Below are 23,544 nucleotides of genomic sequence, written 5' to 3' on the forward strand. Positions count from 1 at the left end.
ATTTTAAAATTATACAAAGATTTATTGCGTTATGGTGACAATTTGAAGTATACAGACAAAGAATATTTCCGACACAACATTCGTAAAAATTTTAAACAAAATAAGCATTTAATTGATCAAACAGAGATTGACTTTCAATTGCAAGTAAGTAATCATAAAATATAATGTATTTTTGTTATAAACTTCTAGTTGCAAATGCGTTTAAATAAAGTAAAACAATATACATTATTTAACGTAAAGGTTATTTTTTTCAGAAAGGACAGAAACTTCTACAAAATCAGCGAGTATTGTAAATCTATAGTTCCTTATAGTGAAATTGGACAAACATAATTATATATTGTTTACAGCAATGCTGAAGCTGTTAAGTAGAGCACGTAATAATCAATCTTATGATACTCATATATCGCCATTGATTGTTCAAAAAATGTACGGATTTTTATGTTGTGAAGTCAAGAACAGTTGGGGTAATCTATTAAATAGCCAGAAACAAATTCGATATAAATCATACAATCGCTTCTTGGATTATTCAAAAGTACCCAGGCTAGAAGAAAATGATTTACAAGAACAACATGTTAGAGGATCTGGACCTGGCGGCCAAGCAACTAACAAGACGAATAATGCAGTAATTTTAAAACACAAACCTACAGGATTAGTTATAAAATGTCATGAAACTAGAAGTTTAGAACAAAATAGAAAAACTGCCAGAGAGAGACTGTTAAGAAAATTAGATAATTTAGTAAATGGTCAGGATTCTCTGGAAAGTCAAAAGGAACGATTAATGAAAAAAGATTCCATTAAGAAGAGACAAAAGAAAAAGAAACTCACAGATTTGAAGAATGCGTTTATGGAACGCGAGAACTTAAAATAATCGAAAATATAATATATTATTTAAACAATTTTTTGCTCTAGATATTATGTAATATCTTGTCTAATAAAATTTAAGTCAAACAAAACACTATTTTTGTATATTACACAATAACATAGTATAATATAAAACAAGATAGGTTAGGAGCATGTAGAATCTCGTTGTCATTTTTAATGGAAAATTCATATCTTTAATAGTCATCTCTTTTTTGAAATCGCGAAAGGCTTACATTATTTTTCTTTGAAATAAAATATTTAGATATACTCTCGCAAATTAATTCAATATATATGTATGTATATGTATATAGATATATGTATGTATATATATATATACATATATATATACATACATATATATTGAATTATATCTTACACTCAACGATGTGTTTTGTGACAGAAAATTATGGTTTGCTATAATGAAGCTTGTTTACAGCACTGCGCATTCTAAAGCTTGCTTTTACAAATAAAAATAACTTCTTTTGGATGTACACATTTTTTGTACGTATGCCGAAATAAGAAAATAAAAGAAAGTACTTTCTTTAAACGCAGATATATATACATACGCCAACTTTCTCATTCAAGAACGCAAAGACTGCACCAAAATATCAATGTACAAGGTTCTTAATAGAACTTTAGAAATCGGAAAAGGACATGAAGGAAAATATTAATAAAACCCTATCGATGGTGCGCCAGTAGTGTTAAATACTATTCTACATACACAAATATTTTATACATAATTTACATGTTGGTAAAACATATAGATTAAATTTTAACAGCGAGATCGTATAAAAGACTGAATCTCGATTTTAAAATTTAAACTATAACGAAAGTCGTATTGAGGATTTCAGCTACTTTTTAACCACCTTCCGAATTGACCACGGTTGGTCTTTAAACGTTTTTTCGGCGGTTGAGTATTCGATCTCGGAGAACTGGAACTTCTTAACCGTCTGTTGCTTGCAATCGTTACCGAGAGAATACTGTGGTCCATTTCAACTTGATCGTCGATCTTCATCACTCTAACAACTGGTTGAAACTCAATACTCGAACGTCTTTGTTCAAGTTCTGAAGTAGTTATAATCGTAGGGCTGACATGTCCCGATAACGCACAATCGACTTCAGAATCTTGTGTTTCCGATGACATGGTATCGGCTCGTCGTTTTGTACCTTTTATAGTTTGTTGCTTTTTACATGTAATACTTAAATAGGAATCCTTTTTACAATTCTCATCTTCGAACACTGTATCTGAAGATATGTCAGTTTGTCTCGTCCGTTTCTTCGCGCAAATCCGTTTTCGCGAAGTTACTGTGTTCCTTTTATATACATTACTATGGTGGAGGTGGTGATGGTGATGATGATGGAGACGATGATGCTGTTCAATTTCAGAGTCAGAGTTTTCAGAATGAGTCTTCTGTTGCCTCTTTCTCGGTAATCCGTTAGTATTATGATGTTTCCTGGAAACAATTTTGGTCTCGGAGTCCTTTCTACACAATATCTCATGATTTTCGAGTTCTACGCGAGATTCGCAAGTTTCAGAAGATGTGTTGTCATGTTGGCGTTTCTTCATGGCTGCGTTTGAGATAAACCGACGTTCCGATATAGAATGAACATCTTTTCGAAACACGTTCTCGTGATTTTCATCGTTTCCGTGATCATTTTCTGAGATTTCTTCGATCTTCGATAAGTTTTTTCTGAATCCATAGTCTTTGTTCAATATGAAATTTCTGTCAGTCTCGTTGCACATATCAGATGTAAGTGAACCTGTGCAGGATTCAGCATTTGTTGTATGTAACATGGAATTATCAGCAACCGCTATACTTACGTCTTTCTTCTCGTTTTCGTCGTGACGTGTATTAGAAGAAATATTCGAGGTATACACTTCGAATAAACGTCCGTCGTCCTTCCTCTGGCCGAAGCCTAATGACTGTTCATCTTGTTTGATGGAACTCGTAACGGATGCAGCTATTTTAATATTACCTTCTTCTGTTAATCTATTAGACATATTCGTGACCTGCACATTACAATCCTTCTCGCTCTGCCCTATATTTTTCTCCACTAGGTTTTCCCTGTCACAGTTTATGTCTACTAGAGGTTTGCTTTGGAGTCTTCTCTTCATTTTAATTCCAGGCCATCCGGTTCTATTTTTCCTCTTCTTCCTTCGTTTTAAAGGTGACTCGACACTTCCCTCACCACACTCGGAACTTGCACATGATGAATTTTCTAAACAGTTTACGATATCGTGACAACTGTCCAATAATTCAAGCAAGTTTGGAGGTGGTCCTCTTGGGATATTTGGTTCATAGAAATTCAATTCCATCTGTGTTGTATCTGGCTCGAACGATTCAATCAACTCGAAACTATCGTTTGCATTATTAAGCATTTCGTCGATACTTTTTACCATTTCTTTTAGATCTTCATCCACATCAGATTTCAACTCAGTTTTCTGATCAGGTCTGGGAGTATTTGCATGTGACCTGATGGATTGGCATTCATCTATCGTGTACAAATTCGAAGACTGTTGTTGTTGTTCTTTTTTTCTTATAATTGTTGACATAATAGCTAATGTAGAAGCATGACAACGAGGACTTTTCCTAGGTGATCGTCCAATACAACCTATGCTCCGTCCGCGACCTTTTTTTTTATTTTCCGCTCTATTTTGGTTTTTTATCAAAATTTCGTGAAAATTTTCAATTTCATACGGTAAAAGAAATGGTTTTTGTGAGTCACCTTCGCTAAAATAGTGCCAAAATTCTGCCCCTTCATCTTGCCGTTGATACGTTTGATACCATGGTTCAGACTTTGGTACGGCTTCAAAAGAAAATTGCATTTTTTCAACCTCTGGTGAGGGTTTGGACGGATACACCTTTGCTATTTCTATATCTTTCTCGACAATATTACCTTCTATTTTTTCCTGATTTTCTTTAATACCAGTTAGAGGTGCCTGATACCTTAATCTGCTCCCAGGAGTTTCGAATTTGTAATAATCAACGTTATCTTTGATCAGCGCTTCTGTTTGTGTCCGTCTTTTTTTTCTAGCTCGTCCCAAACTTAAAGAGTCTTGAGAATCGTCTTCGGTAGTTTCCGATTTTACAGGTGAACTAGAAGTTAAGAATGAGCTAGGACAGATAGAATTGCCGTTATCGTTACACTCACTTTCAGTATCCCTTGGTAATACGCTACTCTGTTCGTCATCGCTTATTTCACTCGAATCATCTCGTTTAAGTTCCCTAAACATAAAAGATTCCGCTTCATCACTTAGTAATGATAGTTCCGACTTCCTTACACGTTTAAATCGTACAACTACTGGTTTTTCACTAGATGGCACTTCCTTCTTCTCTTCACTATCCTCATCCTTTTGAACTGTACATTGAGAATTATTGTTTGACAATACACTCGATCTTAACTTACTTCCTAACACTTCCACTTTATAATATGCACGATTATCTTCGATCAAACGTTCTTCAACGGACAACCTGTGTCGTCCTCTGACGCTCCGACTACCTCTTCTATTTGACTTACAACATTTTGATTTCTCTTCTTTTGCTACTTCGTTCTTTTCTGTATTATTCAATGTTGTATTAATTTTCTGTTCATCCCTTATAGAATGACCATTACAGATTGTGTCTGTATTGATATCATTGTGCTCTGATAACCTTTTTGCACTTGATGGAGTATTTTCTAACTGTAATTTGCAAGTTAATTCTTTTAAAGTTTCGTTTCCAGACGAAACTTTACAAGGTTTAATACGACTGTTTTCATTTGTACTTAAAAGATTTTCATTACAACCATTTTTTATGTTTCCATTAATTTGATCATGATTTTTACTCTTTGTAGGAGTTTGTTCTTGTTTGATGCGTTGGGTATCATTTTCAATACTATTTTCTTCGTTATTACAATTTATTGTCCTTTGTATGTCCTGATTGTTAGTATCTTTAAGTTTGTTATATGTTTCACAATTTTTTTCGTTACAACATTTTTCTTCTAATTCCGCCGAGAATGTTTTAATTTTGTATTCATTTTGCTTAGATTCTTTTAATTCGTCTTCTTCTATATATTTATCCCCTGGTTCATCTTCTTCGATCCAAATTGTCCCTTTCGCTCGCTTTTTGATAGTAAAACCTTCAAATTCGTCATAAAACTTCTCCGTTTTATCGGCTTCATGCCAGGGACTACCTTTTGATCTTAATAAATGGCCGCTTTCGTGTCTTGTACGTGTACGTAAATTATGAGAGGAATTTAATCTTAAACTGAGGTTCCGACGTGCGCCATTACGTTGTACCATTTTTATGTCTCCAACGTCAAAATCCTCTAAATCTTTTGCATTTCTATTAACCTTCCCTTCTGGTAATACTGTGTCATGAAGATTACGATCCCCATTGGAAAACAAATTGCAATCTTTTCTACAAAAGAACAAAAAAGATATTAAGCAATGCTTTAACACTTATTGTTAAAGAAGTGATTCAATTATTAGTATATTTTACGTACTCTATATTTTTTCCTCTGTTTAGTTTTAAAAACGCTTCTACGTTGGCTCCTGCATTAATCAATTTATCCAAAGACAAGAAATTATCATCATTTTGAACAAAGCTAAGATGCTGATCGCTTTGCACATGTTTGGCCAGATCTCTATATCTAATACGGCAAATTTCACAATAACCGGAAGCTAATTTTTCTGCTCTTCGAGTGCGGACAGATGTTCGTGGTCGCCGAGTCATGTCTTTTTTCTATTCACATTCAATATAATGTTTTGCGTCTAACAATCTAACTTTATACAACATAAATATGTATATCAAACATTACCTCCTCTTGGTTGATAGCCTGAATACCTTCCCTGTTTTCTTTTACTTCTTTCTCTAATTTTTCCAGCTTCTCTCGTCTCTTAGTATTGAAAGGACAAGAGCCTGGATCACCGTGAAAATTCAATGTTGGCCACACAGGCAGTTCAACAAATATAGGTCTAGTATCCCTATGTCAATATGTCATTATATATTAGAATAATTTGACATATAGTTATAGAGATCTTATGTTAAACAACATACCTCTGAAAGGATTCAAATTTCAGATAAGGACCCTTGAGATGTCTGACCTTTATATCTTTAGTTGAACACTGTTGATGCGAGTGTCTTAATTGTTTCAAATGATTAGTGTCTTTAACAGATGAGTAGATTTTGTCAAGCCAAGACTGAAGTTTATCAATTGCCCAAATAGGAATTCCCCAATTTTGAGCGTTGTAGAGTGGATCCACGGAACACTGTTGTGGCTGTATCAGAGCACGCTCCAACATTGCCTCCACCCGCGATTTCTAAAAAATAGTACATAGATTACAAAACACAAAATTCAGTTGTATAAGAAGTAGAGGTGAAATTTTACTTTGACATGGTACTCACAGATCTTTGGGTAGTTTGACCCCGTAGATTGGTTGTATTAGACAAGGGGCATTCAGGACTAAAAAATGATGTTGGAGGAGTTGGCATGGGGGTTGGAGTTTCTAAACTCCTCAGCGAGGGAGGTCCCCCGCTGCCTCCACTGGCACAACCCCATTTATGTTTCTCAAAATTTATGTAACCAGTCTTGTCTACTCTGTCACTAATCACCAGGTCTACACTCCGTATTAAAAATAATTCTATTACCTAGAAAATTATAAATAAAACTTAAATAAGATTGCTAGAACTATAGATTAATTACGATGAATAATGTAAAAGTAAAATGAAACACAAAACAAATTGAGAAAGGTAGCGAGACCAAAAGCAAAAAAGGTAGAAATAAGGAGAAGAAAATAGCAAGAACAAAGAAGAAAAGTTTGCCGGCTTTATAGTGATTGAACTCACGAGAAAAAAATTGGAAGTTGCATCAAAAGGATACGTAATGTGTGGATGCCCGGTGATAAGTGACCCGTTGACGGATGCACAAATACACACGTTTACATCGCGGTATGCTGACGTCAAACAATTTCGTGTTCTTCTCAAGCGCAACTAAGCGCACTACTATCAATCGAATTCGCAGAAGTGCGAGCCATGCGTATGTAGTTGGAAATCCTCATGTAGTTAACAATGGTTGCCGCATTGTTACACACCGTTCTAATAATATGTTACGAATCGCACAATCAAGACAATAACGAAGCACGTGGGATCAAATGAAAGGAATAATTCAAGGAATTTTTATCGGGAAATCAACTGAAAAAGATTTCTTGAAAGAAATTCATGGTAATGAAAATAATCAGTGAGTTTATGTTGAATTACTGTCAAGCGGTCTTGAAACGCATGAAACCTTCACACAAAACAACTTCCTCGAACCACACTGTTTATCGGTTTATGAATTCGCATTTATTTCGAACTTTGCGTTGTAAAATATTTAAAATGCGATTCACGGTACACGGTTTGAAGGGAGAAGTTTGTCGAGATATATCTCAAGCGGTGAAACGAAAGGAAGGAGGCAAAGGAAAAGAGCGCTGGGACGCGCGACAAGATCGTTACTCGCGGGGGAGAACTGTCACGCACAAAATGGCCATTCGCCGTTAACAGCTTGGCAGACGAGCCTGGAGGCGGCGCTTTGCATTCTTGCTCGCTCTCCGCCGATGAATACTCTGACTAAATGAATACGGTAGCCTCGCTGAATATTTGAAAATCCTTTTTCCCTGTATTTTCGCGTCCATATTTTTTGTTTTTTCAAACCACAACACAACAGTTGAAAGCGACGAATCTGCCCCACTTCGCTTCTGTTTCTCAGCTTTTCCTAAAGATGGCGTAACACGACCCGGTTTTTTAACGGTTGTTTGTCAACATAAATATTTTACGAAAATCCTTCTGTACCATATTCAAACTGTCCGAAATACAGTTTGCTTTTTGATATATCGGTGATTTTTAATTATTGTACAAAGGAAAACAGTTTGTCAATAAGCAGAGAGTTAACAATTAAACATGTTTCCAAATTATTTCTTATTATCTCAACTTTTAAACGTCAACTAAAAATGTAAAAAAGATATGAATAAAAAGATATTATGAAAGAAATTCATTTTTCTGAAAATGACAAATCATATCTTTGCAAAGTTAATATTAATAGGTTAAGTCATAATAGAAAACAGTGGAAAACAAAAGAGAAGATAAATGTCACAAATATGAGTTAGAAGCTAAATAAATGTGAGAGACATAGTGGGGATATATGTATGTCAGAAAGGAGTTACTACAAATACACTATGAGAAACTATGCAATAAAGTAACAACACATCATTCATACATGCCATCTACATATAACTAAACACTTACTCCTCCCAAATCTTTAATCTTAGCTTCTATTTTAGCTGTAGTAGCATGATTCTTGATATCCAAGTAAAACGACTTTCCTTCCAATGATTTCAGTTCCTTCTTTGTATGAACATCTGAAATGTCACAGAAATGTCATAAGATTTTTTATCTTTTTTCCTATGCCTGTGATAGAATACTATTTTAAAATGCTATTAAAACGTACAGTTTTGAATAGATTTAAGTCTGTATCAATTTTTTACAAAAATATCAAGATAATACATCATGTAAAAGAAGAGAATATGCTAATTAAAAATGAAATATCACACGTCCTTTTTATTAATAGACATATGTATGTTACATGTAATGCGGAAAGATCATTCTATACGTATATTATGTTAATATAATAGAAGAAATAATTTTTTATGCAAATGCACGTTTTATTACGTATGTATGTACATCGAAAGAAAATTGTTCATGAAAGTTCAATAATTTCAATTATCAATTATTTCGACACAAATACAAATGTGTATATATGTTAGACATACGTGAATGTTTGTTTAATTTATTTTCTCTTGATGGCTGCTTCTGCTCCTGATGTTGAATTTTGGATGGCGATACCATATCCTATGCTATGCACCACACAGACAACAACGATATTTTACTGTACTTTTGTATTTTTACAACACTTTCCATTCTCAAAAACGTATCACGTATTCCCATAAATATTTTTTTGCATATCTGTCAATTATATCCATTTATTTAGAAAAACGTAACCTATCAACTACAAATTACACCACAATTTTCATTTCCGAACTAGCACATCCAACTCTTCTGAACCGTTCTGAACGTTTTTATGAACTGAAGTTGTGCACTCTAGATGAGTATTTGAAAAATATATCGAACTATGATCATATAAACGTATAAGGATAGCCACTATAATAAAAGTCCCTGAATTTACATAGCTCGATATTTTTCATATTGAATGTTTTACAAAAGTTAAATATATTTCGTTGTAATAATTAAAATATGGTTATTAAATGATTTTAATAACTATTCAATGAGTTACTCGATAGTTTTATATCATAATATCAGAATAAAACTTTCAATTTTTCTTTCTTTTGACCTTTTACCTATAAAAATTTTTTTTAAATTATTTAGAGCGTTTTGTAAATTATGTGATATGTTATTATATCGTTACATACAACCATTTGACTTTTATTCTTATGTACAGAGCTTAATAACTTCAGTGTATAAGATTTTGAATCAATATTAATTTGTTTTAGACTAGATCTTTATTTGTATTAAATCCGAGCAGCTCTCTCTTTCACAGATGTTTTCACTCGGCATTGAAAGCCAAAATTCAGATCATATGATACTTACTCACATATTTATTTTCTTTGTTCATTGTTTCCCATTCATATTTAATGATTTTCACCTTGCAAACATATACAAATTTTGATGATCATAATAAACGATTGCATTACAAATGTAGTAGAGCTTTTTAAATTTAAGATATTCAAATTACTATTATTTTTATTAGTTATAATTTTTTGTGTTTCCTTAATGGATAGTGAATAGGTAATGGATTTTATTTTAAATTCGTTATAAATTTCATAAAACACCGTAAAATTGCAACGATTTAAATAAATTATATATGATAGTAGAATTGACATTCGTAAAATATTAACAACAATATTTTACATTGAATATTATCATAGTATTTATACATTTAAATTGTTCTATTTTTATATTTCTAATATGAAATAATAATAAAATTTATAATAGATTACGATATTTTGAATTACACATTACAATAAAGAATCGAATAAAGACAATTGAGAACCACTGAAGATAGTGGTGGATGTAGAAGCATATTGAAACACATTTGTCAGTGATCGTGAAAGCGATTGTTGGCCGGGTGGATTGTTGTGATGGTCTGTTTGATTAAACGCGAACAATGTCTAATCTTTTACGAAGTTTGGTTTTCGGAGTGTTTCTTAGCCTCGCGAACGCCAGCATGCCACATCCATGGTATGAAACTTTACCCGCGGTGGCCTTAGATTACAAAGTTCATATTGATGCCGGAAAAGAAGATTGTTACTTTCAATATGTTAATGCTGGCGCTACTTTCTACGTAAATTTCCAGGTATACAGTTAATTTTCACACGGTTATTTCATAGAAAGTATTTTTTTTATTTGCTTATTTAAATTGAGGATCAATATAGTATAATATCAACGAATATTTTTCGTACAAGTTTAAATATGTATAATCTGATGATTTGTCTGAATATATTTAACCATATGGTTCTATTCTTTAAGCATAAATTCCTAGAAATTTTTAAATATTCGAAAAAAAGAGAAAATAAGAAAATTTTGAAGAATATTTGTAAATGCAGGTGGTACGTGGTGGAGATAGAAAAGCTGGTTTCGCAGTACGAAACCCAGAAGGAGTAATAGTTCATCCTTATCAGTGGCTTCCTAACTCAGATTATCAAGATACTGTGAAAAATGCTGGCTATTATAGCATTTGTATAGATAATCAGTTTTCCAGATTTGCTTCAAAATTAGTTAATTTATATATTACAGTAATCAGGTAATAAATACATATATGTATGTACATATTAAAATGTATAATGTTGCAAAGTATATCTGTTAATTATAGTCCATAATTTATTTATTTATTTGATACAGATACGATGAATGGGATAAATATTCAATGGAACTAGAGGAATTAAATCTTTCTGTGGAAAACTTTACAGTAAGTATTTATTATTTTCATTTCAAAGTGATAATTTGTTCATGATGTGTTTCTATTTCCTAGTCTGCAATAATCAATGTGGAGAAAAACATTAATGAAATGCTCCAAATTCAACATTTGAGCAGAAGTAGAGAAGCTCGAGATTTAAATTTATTATTGGATAATAATTCTTATGTCCAAACATGGTCTATTGCCCAAATAATTGTCATAATGGTAACAACAACGATACAGGTTTATTTTGTAAGAAAATTATTTGAAGTGAAACCATCTAGATATTCTAGAGCAGGTATATAAACATTATTGACAGATTGTATCATTGTGATTGTGAGTGCGATTAACGAACAAATTTTTTGCGTTTATCGCGGGAAGGATAATGACGAATATACTGGATTGTTTATTTAGAATGTAATAGAAGACAATCTATTTTGCTTAAGTTAAAGTTTGCTGTATTGTCAGAATACTGTATTCTTTTTTTCTCAGAAAGAGCTGGAAAGCATGCTTTGTAAGACTGTATGTGTCATGTTCTATTTTTGCATAAACAAAACATTCCACTGATTCTCATAAATTATCCAAATATTAATTTCATTTGTTTTTTACTCTCAGGCTTTTAGCTAAAATATATGAAGTACAGTTATAGATTGGTGAGATTATTAGGGAACATTTATAATAGTATTTATATTAAGACAATAAATAATAAGATACTTTTATTATAAACATGTTTTCAGTTTTGACTAATCCTTACATTTATTGTTATTTATGTGAGAACGATAGGGATTAGATTATTGTAGAATATCGTAAAATCTGATTTATTAAAAATTGCATAAATTAATAATCGATAATTGGATCATCATTCATTTAATGAGTCGCTGATTGTTGTTTTACTCTTCGTTGTAATGCGTTTCCGCTTAGTGTAAGAAAACGATGTCTCTGTTTAAGGTTTTTTGCACGAACATGTTCTGAAGCTACTTCTTTCGTATAATTTCCAGGAAACCAGCCCTGTTCACCATTTAACAATTTTTCTCCTTGATACCACCCATCTGACATTTTCCTAAACACGTTTATAATATCACCTAAAAGCAACTTTTTGCGTTAATTGAAACGCATGATCGGTCAAAGTAGATTAAGTAGTCTTTTCACAAAAAATAATGCATACCTGGATGCAATGACAATTCGTCAGGTTGATTTGGAGAGTAATAATATAAAGCTACTACTTGAGGACAATCCCACACTTCGTAAAGAGTTTCTTCTGGCAATCCGCGTTTCGAGGATGAAACTGCTTCCAGCCATCTTTGTCTTTCTGTGTCGCTTTCACACGTTAATACATATTCGATCTGATGTCCGGAATAATTTTCTAAGAGCGTCAACAGCATCGCATTGCGTCCAGCAAATGGCGAGTCTTCAGGAACTGGTTCTAAAGCGACTAAACTTCTCTTACAAGTATCTATAACGGTGTACACTTCGTCGTGAGTACTATGACATAGAGAAAGAAAAAACATACGTTATACGGAACAATAATTTTCTATTTTATAGTAAAGCAGGAGAATGCTATTATAACGAAAGCTCATACTTAGATTTCTGTTTTGCGACTAGAAGAAGATCTGTGAGCAATAATAAATAAAGAGGCGTCTTGTTAAATCTTTTTCCAAACGTGAGTTTATATTCTGCATCGGCTTTTGTCGATAGTTGTACGGTTGGTCCACTTTTAACCAAATGTTTCCCTTTTAATACGATTGGTTTAATTTTTGCGGAATATTCCAATTTTCTGTTAAAATAAAATTTCTTGTTTAATATATATACACATATATGTAAATAAATAAGGAAGATTGCGATAAAACTTTCTTGGGCTATATTAAGCCGTGAACATTACCGTATTAAATTTTCCATTTCGATTTCTTTCGCTGCTGTACTGGCGCCTTCGTTACATTCAGCAACGACGTAACTTAAACTCGACAAAACTTTCTCCCAATGTGATCTATCTTCACATGTTACTGGTAGTTTAGAGAGAACCGCATCGGCCAATAAAGGAAGCCTGGATTCACATACTTTTTAATAATTTACATGCTTTTGTCGCGTTCATTCGTTATTCGACATGTGTGAAATTTTAACATTTAAACAGAATTTATTTTACCTCGTTATTCGCTGCATTGGTAACATTAAAAATGAGTGCAACGACAAACTTTGACAAGTCGAACGAGCTTCTATTTGCGATATGGTTTCTATAAATTTTGAACCTTTTCGTGTTCTGGAAAAATTAATCCACCGATATAACTTTATCATCATCCGAGGGAATTATTTTCTACTTACCTTAAATCTTTAAGAGTCGTGTCTATGCTAACTTGATTAGAACAATACGCTACGTAAATATCTAAACATTTGTCGGTATATTTAAGCAACACGTCTGGCAAACCATGCAACATGGGATCGTATCTCCATACAGTTTCTAGTTCAGCTAAAAACTGTTCCGATGCTTGCAATACGCTAGGAATACCGCCGAACAATTTATCTTTCTCGAGCGGAGTTAAAATTTCATCGAGTGAGGATTCGTTGAGAAATTCGTTTTTTAGCACACGAAGAGAATTCAAATAGGACGCTTCTGAAGTGAGAATCTCGAATTTCGCTTCTTGAACCTTCTTCTCCTCCGTACTTAGTCGTTCTAATAAAGAGTAAAACGTGATCTTGGATAGACTTTGGATAAAATATGAAAATTCAAAACAGCAACAATGTAACGTGTCTCTTACGTAAAAGACCATTATTTATGACTTGTGGTGTTTGGCACCACAACGTTCTATGTCCCGGTTTTGCCAAATCCGTAGTAGATCGCGACGGGATCATACCCTCGACCTGATAATCGATAATAGATAAATAATTAGACTGTATCGGAAGCATTTAAATATTCCAAATGGTCTGTAATATAATACATTACCTCCTCGTAATCGTCTGAGCTGAAGTCGGACGCGATCCTAGCAGCAGCTGCTGCATAAAATTGATAGAGTGGTTCTTGATCGACGAGTACGCTATAGTGGTCTAGAGGAATTATGTGAGAAATTAGGAAAATCAAGAGAGAAGAGAGAGAGAGAGAAGTTTCAAACATTGACTTACCCATCTCGTCATTGGTATTGCTATACATTGGTTCCTCGCTTGAATTTTTAGACGATGAGAGATCGTTATCGCCATTCGCGGAATCGATATAACCATTTAAGTAAAAGGTTGAAAAGGGTCCGGTAACGGTTCTTTTAAAATGTCTGGCAAAACTAAAGTATCTTCCACCGTCTAAATTCGAATGATCGTTGGAGAATTCCTTATTTTCGTCGCAAGAGTGACCATCGTCAACCGTGGTTCTCTTTCGCATGCGGCCCAGACTTCCTTTGGTAATACTCCAAGTCCTTCGAAGCATCTTTATTCTTTTACCAAGAGTTCGAGTTAGACTAACTTCGCGCGGTGGTGGAGGATTCGGTCTTGTGGGTGCTTCCAAATACGCGATCACTAATCGATCGGAATCTATCGGAATCTTTCGTTCTGTTTCGGTACTTTCGTATTCTCGCTCCCTTGTCGTCTCGTCGGTTGTCGTCTCAGCTTCTGAATCTGTGCAGAAGTCATCTGGCTGGAAGGAATGGAGACTCTCGTACGTGCTGTCATCGGATGTATCGTCTGTAAAACGTTAATGACTAAGTCGATGAAAAACGAGACGGACACGCGCTATGTTCCAACCTCTATCTCCCAAACTAGTAGGAAAGTGGTTTTTTGTTTTAATACGATTTCAAGGTAAATCAGAGAATTTATTAAATCTGTTTTTTAGGATTGATTTCGAGATACATAGAAAATCTTTTCTTCCCGTAAGACAGACGGACAAACAATCGATAGAAATTCGTTGTTGTTTAACAGTATATGAAAATTTTAATCAGCGCAACTTCCTAAAATCTTGCAAGGACCTTCGTGAACGTAGCACGATGTTTCCTGCGTGTCCACGTCTTCGTCTAGGTCGATGACCCTCATCTGAACAAGACCCTGTGTTCTTTGTGGATCTTGCTGCGTCGTTCGGTCCTCGCTCTCTTCTTTCTTCCATTCTTCGATATTCTGCGTACAGCCAACGAGCAACACCGATCCGTTGCCAAGGCTGACAGCCACTTAAAATCATCGTTCACGGTCAAGCGTTACTATGTCGTTTCTATGTCTTACCGCACACACGTGTACAAATACATATGTATATGGTGTGACGTGATATGGTGCGATGTGGTATAATGTGGGTGTGTGCGTGGTGCTCGACATTTGTCCAAGTTTCAAACGTTAACAGGAAGATCGAGAGATCAAGAAATTAAAGAGGAGAAGGGGACAGGTAGAAGCCATGGTGAATCGGATGAATAAAGTGAAATTGTTTCGATCGTGAGTCGCGTGTAATTTCTTTTTACTTTCATGTCTAAACGCAGATCGTCTCGTCGGATCTCGTTGAATAACTCTCGCGATCGGATACTTTAAAACGTATTGCTTGTTCAAAAGAATAATTAAAATCTACATATGTATATATGTTTCCGAACGAAGGAACAAAAGCGACGAAGAGAATTTTTTTTATTTCTAGTATCCGAATGGCGAGTAAATAAGTCGAGATCAGTCAGACAAAAGGGATACGTTGTAAACGGTTTCGTCTTGTTTATATCTTGGACAAACCTCGATTTTTGTAAAGTCTTTATCATGCCGTGTATAAAATAAAGTATCGTACGAAATAACCGACGTAATTTACCTTGTGTATTCGGTCGTTGGAAAGTTTTCAAGGTCTGTTTCATTTCCACGACATGTCGACTCGTTACGGACGAGTCTCGCTTACGAATACCGATAGACGAATATCAAATTCGTGTCGGAATTAAGTAAAAGACTAAGCAGGTAGCGATGATCAAGAAAGAATCGCAAGTTGTGCAATCGACGAACGAAAAATCGTGCGAAAGTATAATAGAGAGTTCCGACACGATGCGATAGGAAGTAGCGCGACGCTACACGACGCGACGCAAACAGCGCAGCGTCTCGGCCGTGACTGACACTGAGAGAGCGCAATACGCGCTTTCACCTCCCTCATCTGTGTGCTCGAGTCCGGTTTCCAGGCTGAATTCCTCGATAAAATATTTTCACGCGCATCGAATCATCGCCTACGTTCTGTCTATTTACTATCGTCCATCCCACTGTTGCTAATCCTTACAAGATATCGATGAATCGCGTTTGGGCAATATGCCCGTGAAAGCGATCGGAAGGATTGGTGCGGTCTTTCTTCCTTCTCAATTTCTCTTTTAATTTAGGAATAACAACTGTGTCAAACATTTCGAACAAAGAAAATTTCAATCGGTAAGTCTCGTTCAGATAGAAAATTCATGATCGCTCGATTACGTGCAACCGTTTGTAGATTGTCAGCGATGTTCGTTCATCGCGTTCATCATGCGCGATACGACAAGTAAGTATGTATTTAGGTAACTTTTACTTGGAGCAACCGACTATTGTTCCAGCGATATAGCAGCACAATGCACTCCACAAGCTGTCCCATAGCCGTTGATTCCAGAAGTCTATTTCTTTCTTTTACTTTGTACGTTTTTCGCTCTTTTAGATTGAGAATCTCGAACCAACGAGATTATGTACGAAGGCGAAGGAAGTCACAATCGATGGAAAATTTTCACTCCGTTCATTGCTGTATGTTTCGATTTTGAACATTATCTTGACATACGATTCGTCTAATTTAAGAATACAAATAGCGCTGAATCAATTATGTGGCCAGCTTACTCTTGTTACTGTATATATCTACGTATACTATTCACGTGTCGCGCGAACCAGCGGAAATTAGTAGCAAATGTTTCATTTTACGCTGTCTAATACTTTTGAAAAAGAAAAACGACGTGTATATTCATCGCATCGAGCATTGAAGCCTCATCGATGTTTCAACTCTTTGCGCTGTACGAACTCTTAAATGGGAAACAAGATATTTTTTGAAAATCAGTTTCATTGAGAATCTCAGAAACGTTTATCGTCTGTGAGATACGACAATTTATTTACGACATCGCGTTTGTACATAAAATACCTACAGTCGATCACTTGTTAAACAATTATAGAACCAACTGTATACCTGACATTACCGATATACATATGACGTAATTTCATCTTAGAATGTATAATATTTTTGTAAAAACTTACCACGAAGCGTAGACTCGCATGGCTTCGACGACGAATTGAAGTCCTTCCTTGATATTCTGGATCGTTGTTTTCTCATCATTCGGGACCATCTCTGACCCGACCTTTTTCTACTCGAAACGACTTGCGTCTCTATCCTTTTTTCATCAAAAGAAAAACAACTTTCTAGAGAAATGATAAGGAAGTATTTTATCGTATCCGATCTTACTTACGACGTATAGTATTTGTTTGGAAATTGAGATAGTCCGATCATTGTTGAATCCTCTAAATCCTCCCACTCGGATTCTTTGCCGTACATCCAACTCGATCCCAAGATCGAACCTATCGTAGAGCCGGTATAAAGGCTATTGACTCGCTCCTCGCTCGGTAAACCGACGTCATCGTATACATCTTGATCGTTATTTGATACATCGATATTTTCGTCCACGCTAGAATATTCGTTAGCGACGAATAGTTCGCTGCTTTCCTGCTTCACTTCGTTATCGCAAATTCCCATCTTGTTGTCCTTAAAATCGTTTTCTGCGCAACTCGGACCCATAACGTCGTCGTAAATATCATCGGAGTCTTGGAAAGCAGTCGAAGATTCGCTGATACGATTCTCATCAACGTGTAATGCGTCGGGCGTGCCCACATCGTCGTAATCGTCCTCCTAATTAATGCATTAATTAATGCGTAATTAATGCATCGCAACGTAACAGGAAAGAAACTGATAATTTACTATAAACTGCCAAGCGATTACGTTTCTTAAGGTAAACAAAAACGCAATATGAAAAAGCTAAAATGCAAAACAGTGAGGACGTCGCGTTCTAACACGTCGATTCGTTAAACGTTAATACACACGCATTGGATTATCACCTGGTTGTCAAGATTTAGAGGTCCAACGTCGTCGTATACTTCACCTACGGTGTCTTCGATGTTTTCGGTATTTTCATCGGGGATCGTCCGCGTGTTTTCCTGAAGGAAATTCTTAGTCCGATTGCTCCAGAGAAAACTGGAATTGGCAGGTAATTCGGTACACGGCTCATACGCTAGTTCGTACGTTGTGTTACTCCCCTCGCGTATATTTGCCCGATATTCGTCCGTTTTCACCTGCTGGCTTAACTCCAATAGTTTTGCCGAACGTGTTTGCAACTCGGATAATAATTGACGTTTTAGGGTTTCAACATCGAACCCGTCGTTTCTTTCTAAAATTAAAAAATATTGTGATTAAACGAGACGAAAAAAAATGAATATTTAAATGAGAAAAGTAATCCCAAAAGAGAAAACGTACGTTTGACTTTCTCATTTGATTTATCAACGACCGACGACGTTGCATCGAAAGAAGTCGACTCCGCAGCACCTGCGACGATCGACGACGACGATTGCCCGTTTCGTTTTTCAGCCATTGAATTTTCGTAGTTCGTTGCAACGAGAAGAGGTAAGGTGGCACACTTTTGCTCGTGCGTAATTACCACTTGCCCCAAACTAAATCTGATCGTGTTTTCGTTCGAAACCAGATTCGGATTCGTGGCGGACGCGATATGAACGAAATTCGTCGGCGAAGAGATTTTTAGATATTTCAATTCCTCCCGGGAAAGACTTCTCGATCTGTATCTGCCGTTGGAATTTATCCCTATCTTCGTATCTACCGATGATGAAGTTTTCAAAGAGTTCAACGATCGACTCGGAATACCTTTTTCCTTCTGCTTTCTCTTCCCCTTTTGTCCCTTTACCAGATATTCCGGTACGAAATGCAACACATTTTTCGCAAAATGTTTCTTCTTTTTCCCGCAGTTTGGAAATTCGTTGCTAAAGAGCAAGCTTTTCGCTAACTTTCCATCCGAAAACGTTCCCACTAAAGATTGTCCGTCTAAGGATAGTCTCATGTCCGAATAACTCTTGCTAGCTAAATCATTGGTAGATTTAGATTTGACAAATACATTTTTCGTACACGAAGTATCTTCCTCGTTCTCGAAACTCTCTTCGTCGTCGTTCGCTTCTGCCTGAAAGTTGCAACACGCGTTCGTACCGATCACCGATTCTATTTTCTCATAATCGTCCGACGGAGATTCATTTTTGTCGTTTGTGGAACTCGCTGTTACGCCGTCGTTCGCGATATAACAACAATAACTGGAATTACGTGCAATTTCGCCGGTATAGGTTTTCTCGAAAATATCAGTCTCCAACACGCTATCTCTTATCAAAGTATCCTCGATATCGCTGTTATTGGTCCAATTACGTTGCAAACAGGCGATATCTTTTTTTAGATTAGGCTCGACCGCAGTGATTTTCAACCGCGTCTCTTGCGAGTCTGGCTTTGACGACGACGACGACGACAACGGCGATACAACCACAAGGTATTTTGCATGTTGCTTCGATGAAGGACACGTCGCGTCCACCTGAACGAAACGTTTCACGCGATTCATTAGTTTGCGTATATATACCTACCTACTTATGCTATAGTTAGGACATTTATAACGGTTTTGCGGATACGGTTTCAAGGAATACGATAAAAATCGCAATCCTAACTGTTTCAAAATAGTAACTGCCGCGTCGCTTTGCGAGTTACAATTTCTAGAGGAATTGAAACCAGAGGAACTAGTTGATTTGACCGGAAGAACTCGATTTCCGACAAAGGCACGCAAACGGGCGAAAAAAAAAAAAAGAGAAGATCTTGTTGGTCGATAATTAACGGATGTATGTACGAGGAACGAGGCGATAGTACGAGTGCGATAAGATAACGAAATGATTTCGAATCTGTTACCGAATCAGTCGGTCAGTAGAATTCAAATCGAATGGCGAATAACGATCGTTGGAAGCTAACAAGCTTCCAAGCCACTCCTTTATTAGCATCGTTTTAACTTTCGCGAACTCGCATCGCGACGGGATTCCAACTACCCCGTTCGTTGTGTTTTTTCAACGATTGTGAAATGACAAACGTGAAATGGCGCTGACAATTGCGAAATTGCAATTTTATCGGACTGAAAGAAATCGTCTGGAAATTGAACACCTATTAAAGAACAATTAACGCGAACCTTGAAGCTGGATCTCTTGGCAATCATCTCAGTATGAATTTTCCCCTGCTTCATCGACTCGTTCGTTGCTTCGGTCGTAGCGTTGCTATCATCGTTGATAGGTAACAATTGCAGAGGTAACGTCGCTCTCTTCAGAGCCAGACTATCGAGAGTCGCGTAAAGAATTTTCTCCGAAGTTGGAGATGGTTTCCGGTCTCCGTGGAGAAAACTCCTATTCGCAACTGGAACAATACTCATCTTTTCTTTTACCTCGACGTCACTCAATGGTATCATATGTTAATTAATCATTACCGGTTCACCCAAAGAATCGTCATTTTGTCACGTTACTATTGTGAATACCTTTTACTTCCAAAGTTGATCTCTCGATAGCGACCACGCGGAAATCATAGTCCAACCGCATAATATCGTGTCGCATAATGAAGAAAGTCCATGGATGCGCTGTTTCGACGATCCAGAGATAACCAAAGGAACACGATCTCTTATAAGATACAGGCGAATACCCGTGTATGTTATTAAAAATTCGATCGAATTTATCTACCTTTTAACGAGTTTTTCCATGCTATGCAACGTGACACGGTAGTCGCCGCATACGTGACAGCAACAACTTTTTCTCCACTGTCAGCACAAATTTTTAACATAATACGATTGATATCACACGATGGTTGGTCGAACAACGTTGATATCCTTGATACGTAATGCTTGTTAGAGAGCAATCGCGATTAAACGAGAACGCGGTCTGGTCATATCTTTGTCGACTATGTCGCATCGAGTGCCGTAGAGATCACGATTCTCGGAATGAACAACTAAGCCTGTCTGCTGTTCCTTTGTAACGTGTAACATTCAAAAAGACACATTGCACGTTTTGACGTTCGTTATTCGATGCCCGTTCTCTCGAGCAATACGAAATACATATCACCGTTTATTAAACAAACGATAAACGCAATCGCAATAATCAAAATATTTTTATTCTCGTTGAGTTTCCTTGTTCACGATGTGTATTTTGTCCGCTTGCCCACACACTTGAGATATTTCACACCAAACTTTCTGACTTTCCATGCTACTGTTACTCTTTGATTCTCTTCCCGTATTAATTAATAAACAGTAAACAATCACAAAATTTGTTCGACACTCGATGTAAAGAACTTGTATCGTTAAGAAGGCCACGGATATATTTGCCGCTTACAAGTATATTTATACCGACGATACCGTTCATCGGATAAATCGCAAACACGATGACAGACGTGTCTGTCGAGCACTAGTGTTAGCTGGCCGCGTACTCTTCCGAGAGAGAGTAACACTGTCCCGATCGAACTGATCGGCGATCGAGTGACAAATCACGCATACTCGGTGAATTTTGAAACCACTTTGCTCTGGCTGCGCGCGGCCGCGATCCCGCGTACACGAAATCGGTCGTCTCCGTTGGTTTTCGTTCGCTACTCGTCAACCATTCCCGTATTCTTCAAATGATTCACCCTCCCTGTTCTCGTAGCTTCATGAGTGCTATTTCTGTACTTTCGTCCCGTTTGGCATGTCGTAATTTTTATTCTGCAGTTCTAAATACCAATGAAATTATCCTCCTTGTCTTCCTTCCTTTATCACGTTTATCATCTAATCTCTTTTCGATATTCACACAATCAAATTGCTTCTATCCAATGCGCATCTATAAAACATCTAATTCCATATTGTCATGTACAATTTCATCATCGTACAACATACGTGCTAAGAAATAAAATTCTCCATGTAATCGGTACGATACGTTCGAGAGATTGAAACTCATTTCGTTCAGTTTCGAAATTCTGAAATTCAGCCTGAGCTTTAATGTATACATTTTCTTCGAACACGGCCCTGAAGAGCAGAGATTCTCGTGCACAGCAAAGTTAGGGAAAGGTAAAACGATGTATCAGGTAGTCAAGAATTTCTACATTCTTGCGTAGCTGAGTATTGGGTGATGATGTGGCAGGTTGGCCCCATTCTTTCCAGGCGGTTTTCGTTGACTTGGTTTCCCATCGCTGGACCGGACCAAATCATGCGTATCATGACATTGTTTCTCAAAAGTAGATCAGCGAGCAACCATCCTAATTTATATATAAATTTGTTTTTAATTATTATAGATATAATTCGAAAAATTGGAGCTAAAGGCGAGAAGAAAATATCGGTAATATCCATAAAAATTTACGAAGCCAACAATTTGTAAACTATTGGTAGTAAATTATATATGAAATATATAAATCGGCTTAAAAACATCGACATGGATAGATTATTATTCATAGATGTATGTACGTACTAATTTTTTTTTAATCTTACATGTACCTCTTTTTGTTATTGCCAGTTATGTAGCATAGTTGGTAAAAAGGTGGGGACTCCAGAAGCAATATTTAATCGATGCATAGGTAGATCCATTGGTCACTGGCAGTACTTAACCGAAAGCTACCATTAACTACTAAAAAGGATGTCTCTTGATCAGGTAATTTTTATTTTATTTTATTTATTCAATACTTTTCGGCGCGTTCGGTTTCATTCATGTGACTATATTCGGCAAATAAATCATTATGTATTGATACAAGATCGGATTGTACAATTGTAAAAAGTAGAAAGAAAAATTTGTTATAATAATTGTTATTGTCATTTGTGATAAATAGTTAATGCTTAAGATTGCTCGATAGGAAGGAAACGAGGAATTATGATTTACGTAAATAATATATTACCAATTTCACTCATTTATAAGAAATTTATTTCCTAACGATATTTTTCTACTAGATAACGTAATGATTCAAAGGTGAAATTTTGTGCAACGTCATAATTTGTCTTCCATTATTCGGTAATGTCTTGTGCTATAAGAGGAAATACGAAATTTAAATATTAAGGAAAATAAAGTTACGAGCATCTGACTAGATAGTACATGATTGTATATATGATTTTGTAGAAATTCGAGCAAGCAATAGAAGCTGTAAAAACTCTTACCAAACGTCCTACTGATGAAGAATTTTTAGAATTGTACGCGTTGTTTAAACAAGCAACGGTGGGAAATATAAATACCAGTGAGTTATTACATACATGTTTAATACATATTATATAAAAATTACATGAATTATGCTTGTCTTACTTCATATAAAATTTTATGTAATTATTTTATTTATATTATTCCATTATTCTGTACAGCGAGACCTGGTATGCTGGATTTAAAGGGGAAAGCAAAATGGGACGCGTGGAAATCGAAGGAAGGTACGTCGCAGAATGATGCGAAAGAAGCCTACATTAAATTAGTGGACAAATTGTTGGAGAAGTACAAATAAAATGTTTAATTATTTTGTTATTCAAATACGACGCTGTATTATATCGGTGTATGACTTTATATGATTTTCAAATAATATTTTGAAATAAAATAGTTATTTTGAGTTATATCTAAATTATTCTTCTCCCATCTTTTAAATTTTAACTATTAGATTAGATCCGTCTTCAATTACGTATTTTTAAAATATGAAACTTATGGGTTTCATATTCATAAATT

At 35.7% G+C, this 23,544-nt stretch overlaps 5 protein-coding genes and 1 long non-coding RNA gene across 11 annotated transcripts; 3 read left to right on the forward strand and 3 right to left on the reverse strand.

Moving 5' to 3' along the window:
- The first annotated feature begins 2 nt into the window (after positions 1-2).
- On the forward strand, positions 3-953 carry LOC132907598 (mitochondrial translation release factor in rescue). The gene is made up of 2 exons (XM_060960854.1): positions 3-144; positions 255-953. Exon 2 carries the CDS (start codon positions 350-352, stop codon positions 866-868), a length of 519 nt encoding a protein of 172 aa, XP_060816837.1. The 5' UTR covers positions 3-144; positions 255-349; the 3' UTR covers positions 869-953.
- Positions 954-1,544: 591 nt separating this feature from the next.
- On the reverse strand, positions 1,545-8,971 carry LOC132907595 (uncharacterized). Of its 5 annotated transcripts, XM_060960846.1 has the most exons (8): positions 8,648-8,971; positions 8,124-8,236; positions 6,249-6,491; positions 5,901-6,163; positions 5,662-5,827; positions 5,347-5,585; positions 2,684-5,261; positions 2,342-2,622 (listed from the first exon to the last, which is right to left on the reverse strand). In XM_060960846.1, exons 1-8 carry the CDS (start codon positions 8,721-8,723, stop codon positions 2,572-2,574), a joined length of 3,729 nt encoding a protein of 1,242 aa, XP_060816829.1. In that variant the 5' UTR covers positions 8,724-8,971; the 3' UTR covers positions 2,342-2,571. The 5 variants fall into 5 exon arrangements, with proteins under 5 accessions (XP_060816825.1, XP_060816828.1, XP_060816827.1 ...); XM_060960842.1 differs by having other exon boundaries at positions 1,545-5,261; positions 8,648-8,970; XM_060960845.1 differs by lacking the exons at positions 8,124-8,236; positions 8,648-8,971 and adding an exon at positions 7,359-7,578 and having other exon boundaries at positions 1,545-5,261.
- Positions 8,972-9,943: 972 nt separating this feature from the next.
- On the forward strand, positions 9,944-11,574 carry LOC132907383 (transmembrane emp24 domain-containing protein 5-like). The gene is made up of 4 exons (XM_060960434.1): positions 9,944-10,248; positions 10,499-10,695; positions 10,794-10,860; positions 10,924-11,574. Exons 1-4 carry the CDS (start codon positions 10,060-10,062, stop codon positions 11,152-11,154), a joined length of 684 nt encoding a protein of 227 aa, XP_060816417.1. The 5' UTR covers positions 9,944-10,059; the 3' UTR covers positions 11,155-11,574.
- On the reverse strand, positions 11,533-21,474 carry LOC132907382 (uncharacterized). Its single transcript, XM_060960433.1, has 14 exons — positions 20,037-21,474; positions 18,293-19,400; positions 17,878-18,206; positions 17,235-17,671; positions 17,026-17,159; positions 13,960-14,508; positions 13,784-13,884; positions 13,599-13,701; positions 13,165-13,513; positions 12,989-13,102; positions 12,728-12,889; positions 12,428-12,622; positions 12,014-12,330; positions 11,533-11,930 (listed from the first exon to the last, which is right to left on the reverse strand). The coding sequence occupies exons 1-14, from the start codon at positions 20,307-20,309 to the stop codon at positions 11,716-11,718; spliced, it is 4,386 nt and encodes a 1,461-aa protein (XP_060816416.1). The 5' UTR covers positions 20,310-21,474; the 3' UTR covers positions 11,533-11,715.
- On the forward strand, positions 19,256-23,435 carry LOC132907384 (acyl-CoA-binding protein homolog). 2 transcript variants are annotated; one of them, XM_060960435.1, is made up of 4 exons: positions 19,256-19,358; positions 22,366-22,500; positions 22,960-23,074; positions 23,196-23,435. In XM_060960435.1, the coding sequence occupies exons 2-4, from the start codon at positions 22,486-22,488 to the stop codon at positions 23,327-23,329; spliced, it is 264 nt and encodes an 87-aa protein (XP_060816418.1). In that variant the 5' UTR covers positions 19,256-19,358; positions 22,366-22,485; the 3' UTR covers positions 23,330-23,435. The 2 variants fall into 2 exon arrangements, with proteins under 2 accessions (XP_060816418.1, XP_060816419.1); XM_060960436.1 differs by lacking the exon at positions 19,256-19,358 and adding an exon at positions 19,844-20,067.
- Positions 21,606-22,482, reverse strand: LOC132907385 (uncharacterized). Its single transcript, XR_009658161.1, has 2 exons — positions 22,347-22,482; positions 21,606-22,111 (listed from the first exon to the last, which is right to left on the reverse strand). It is a non-coding gene; the product is annotated as an uncharacterized LOC132907385 (long non-coding RNA).
- Positions 23,436-23,544: the final 109 nt, after the last annotated feature.

The sequence above is a fragment of the Bombus pascuorum genome, chromosome 5, assembly GCF_905332965.1.
Source record: "Bombus pascuorum chromosome 5, iyBomPasc1.1, whole genome shotgun sequence".
In the NCBI taxonomy this organism is placed as follows: Eukaryota; Metazoa; Arthropoda; class Insecta; order Hymenoptera; family Apidae; genus Bombus; species Bombus pascuorum.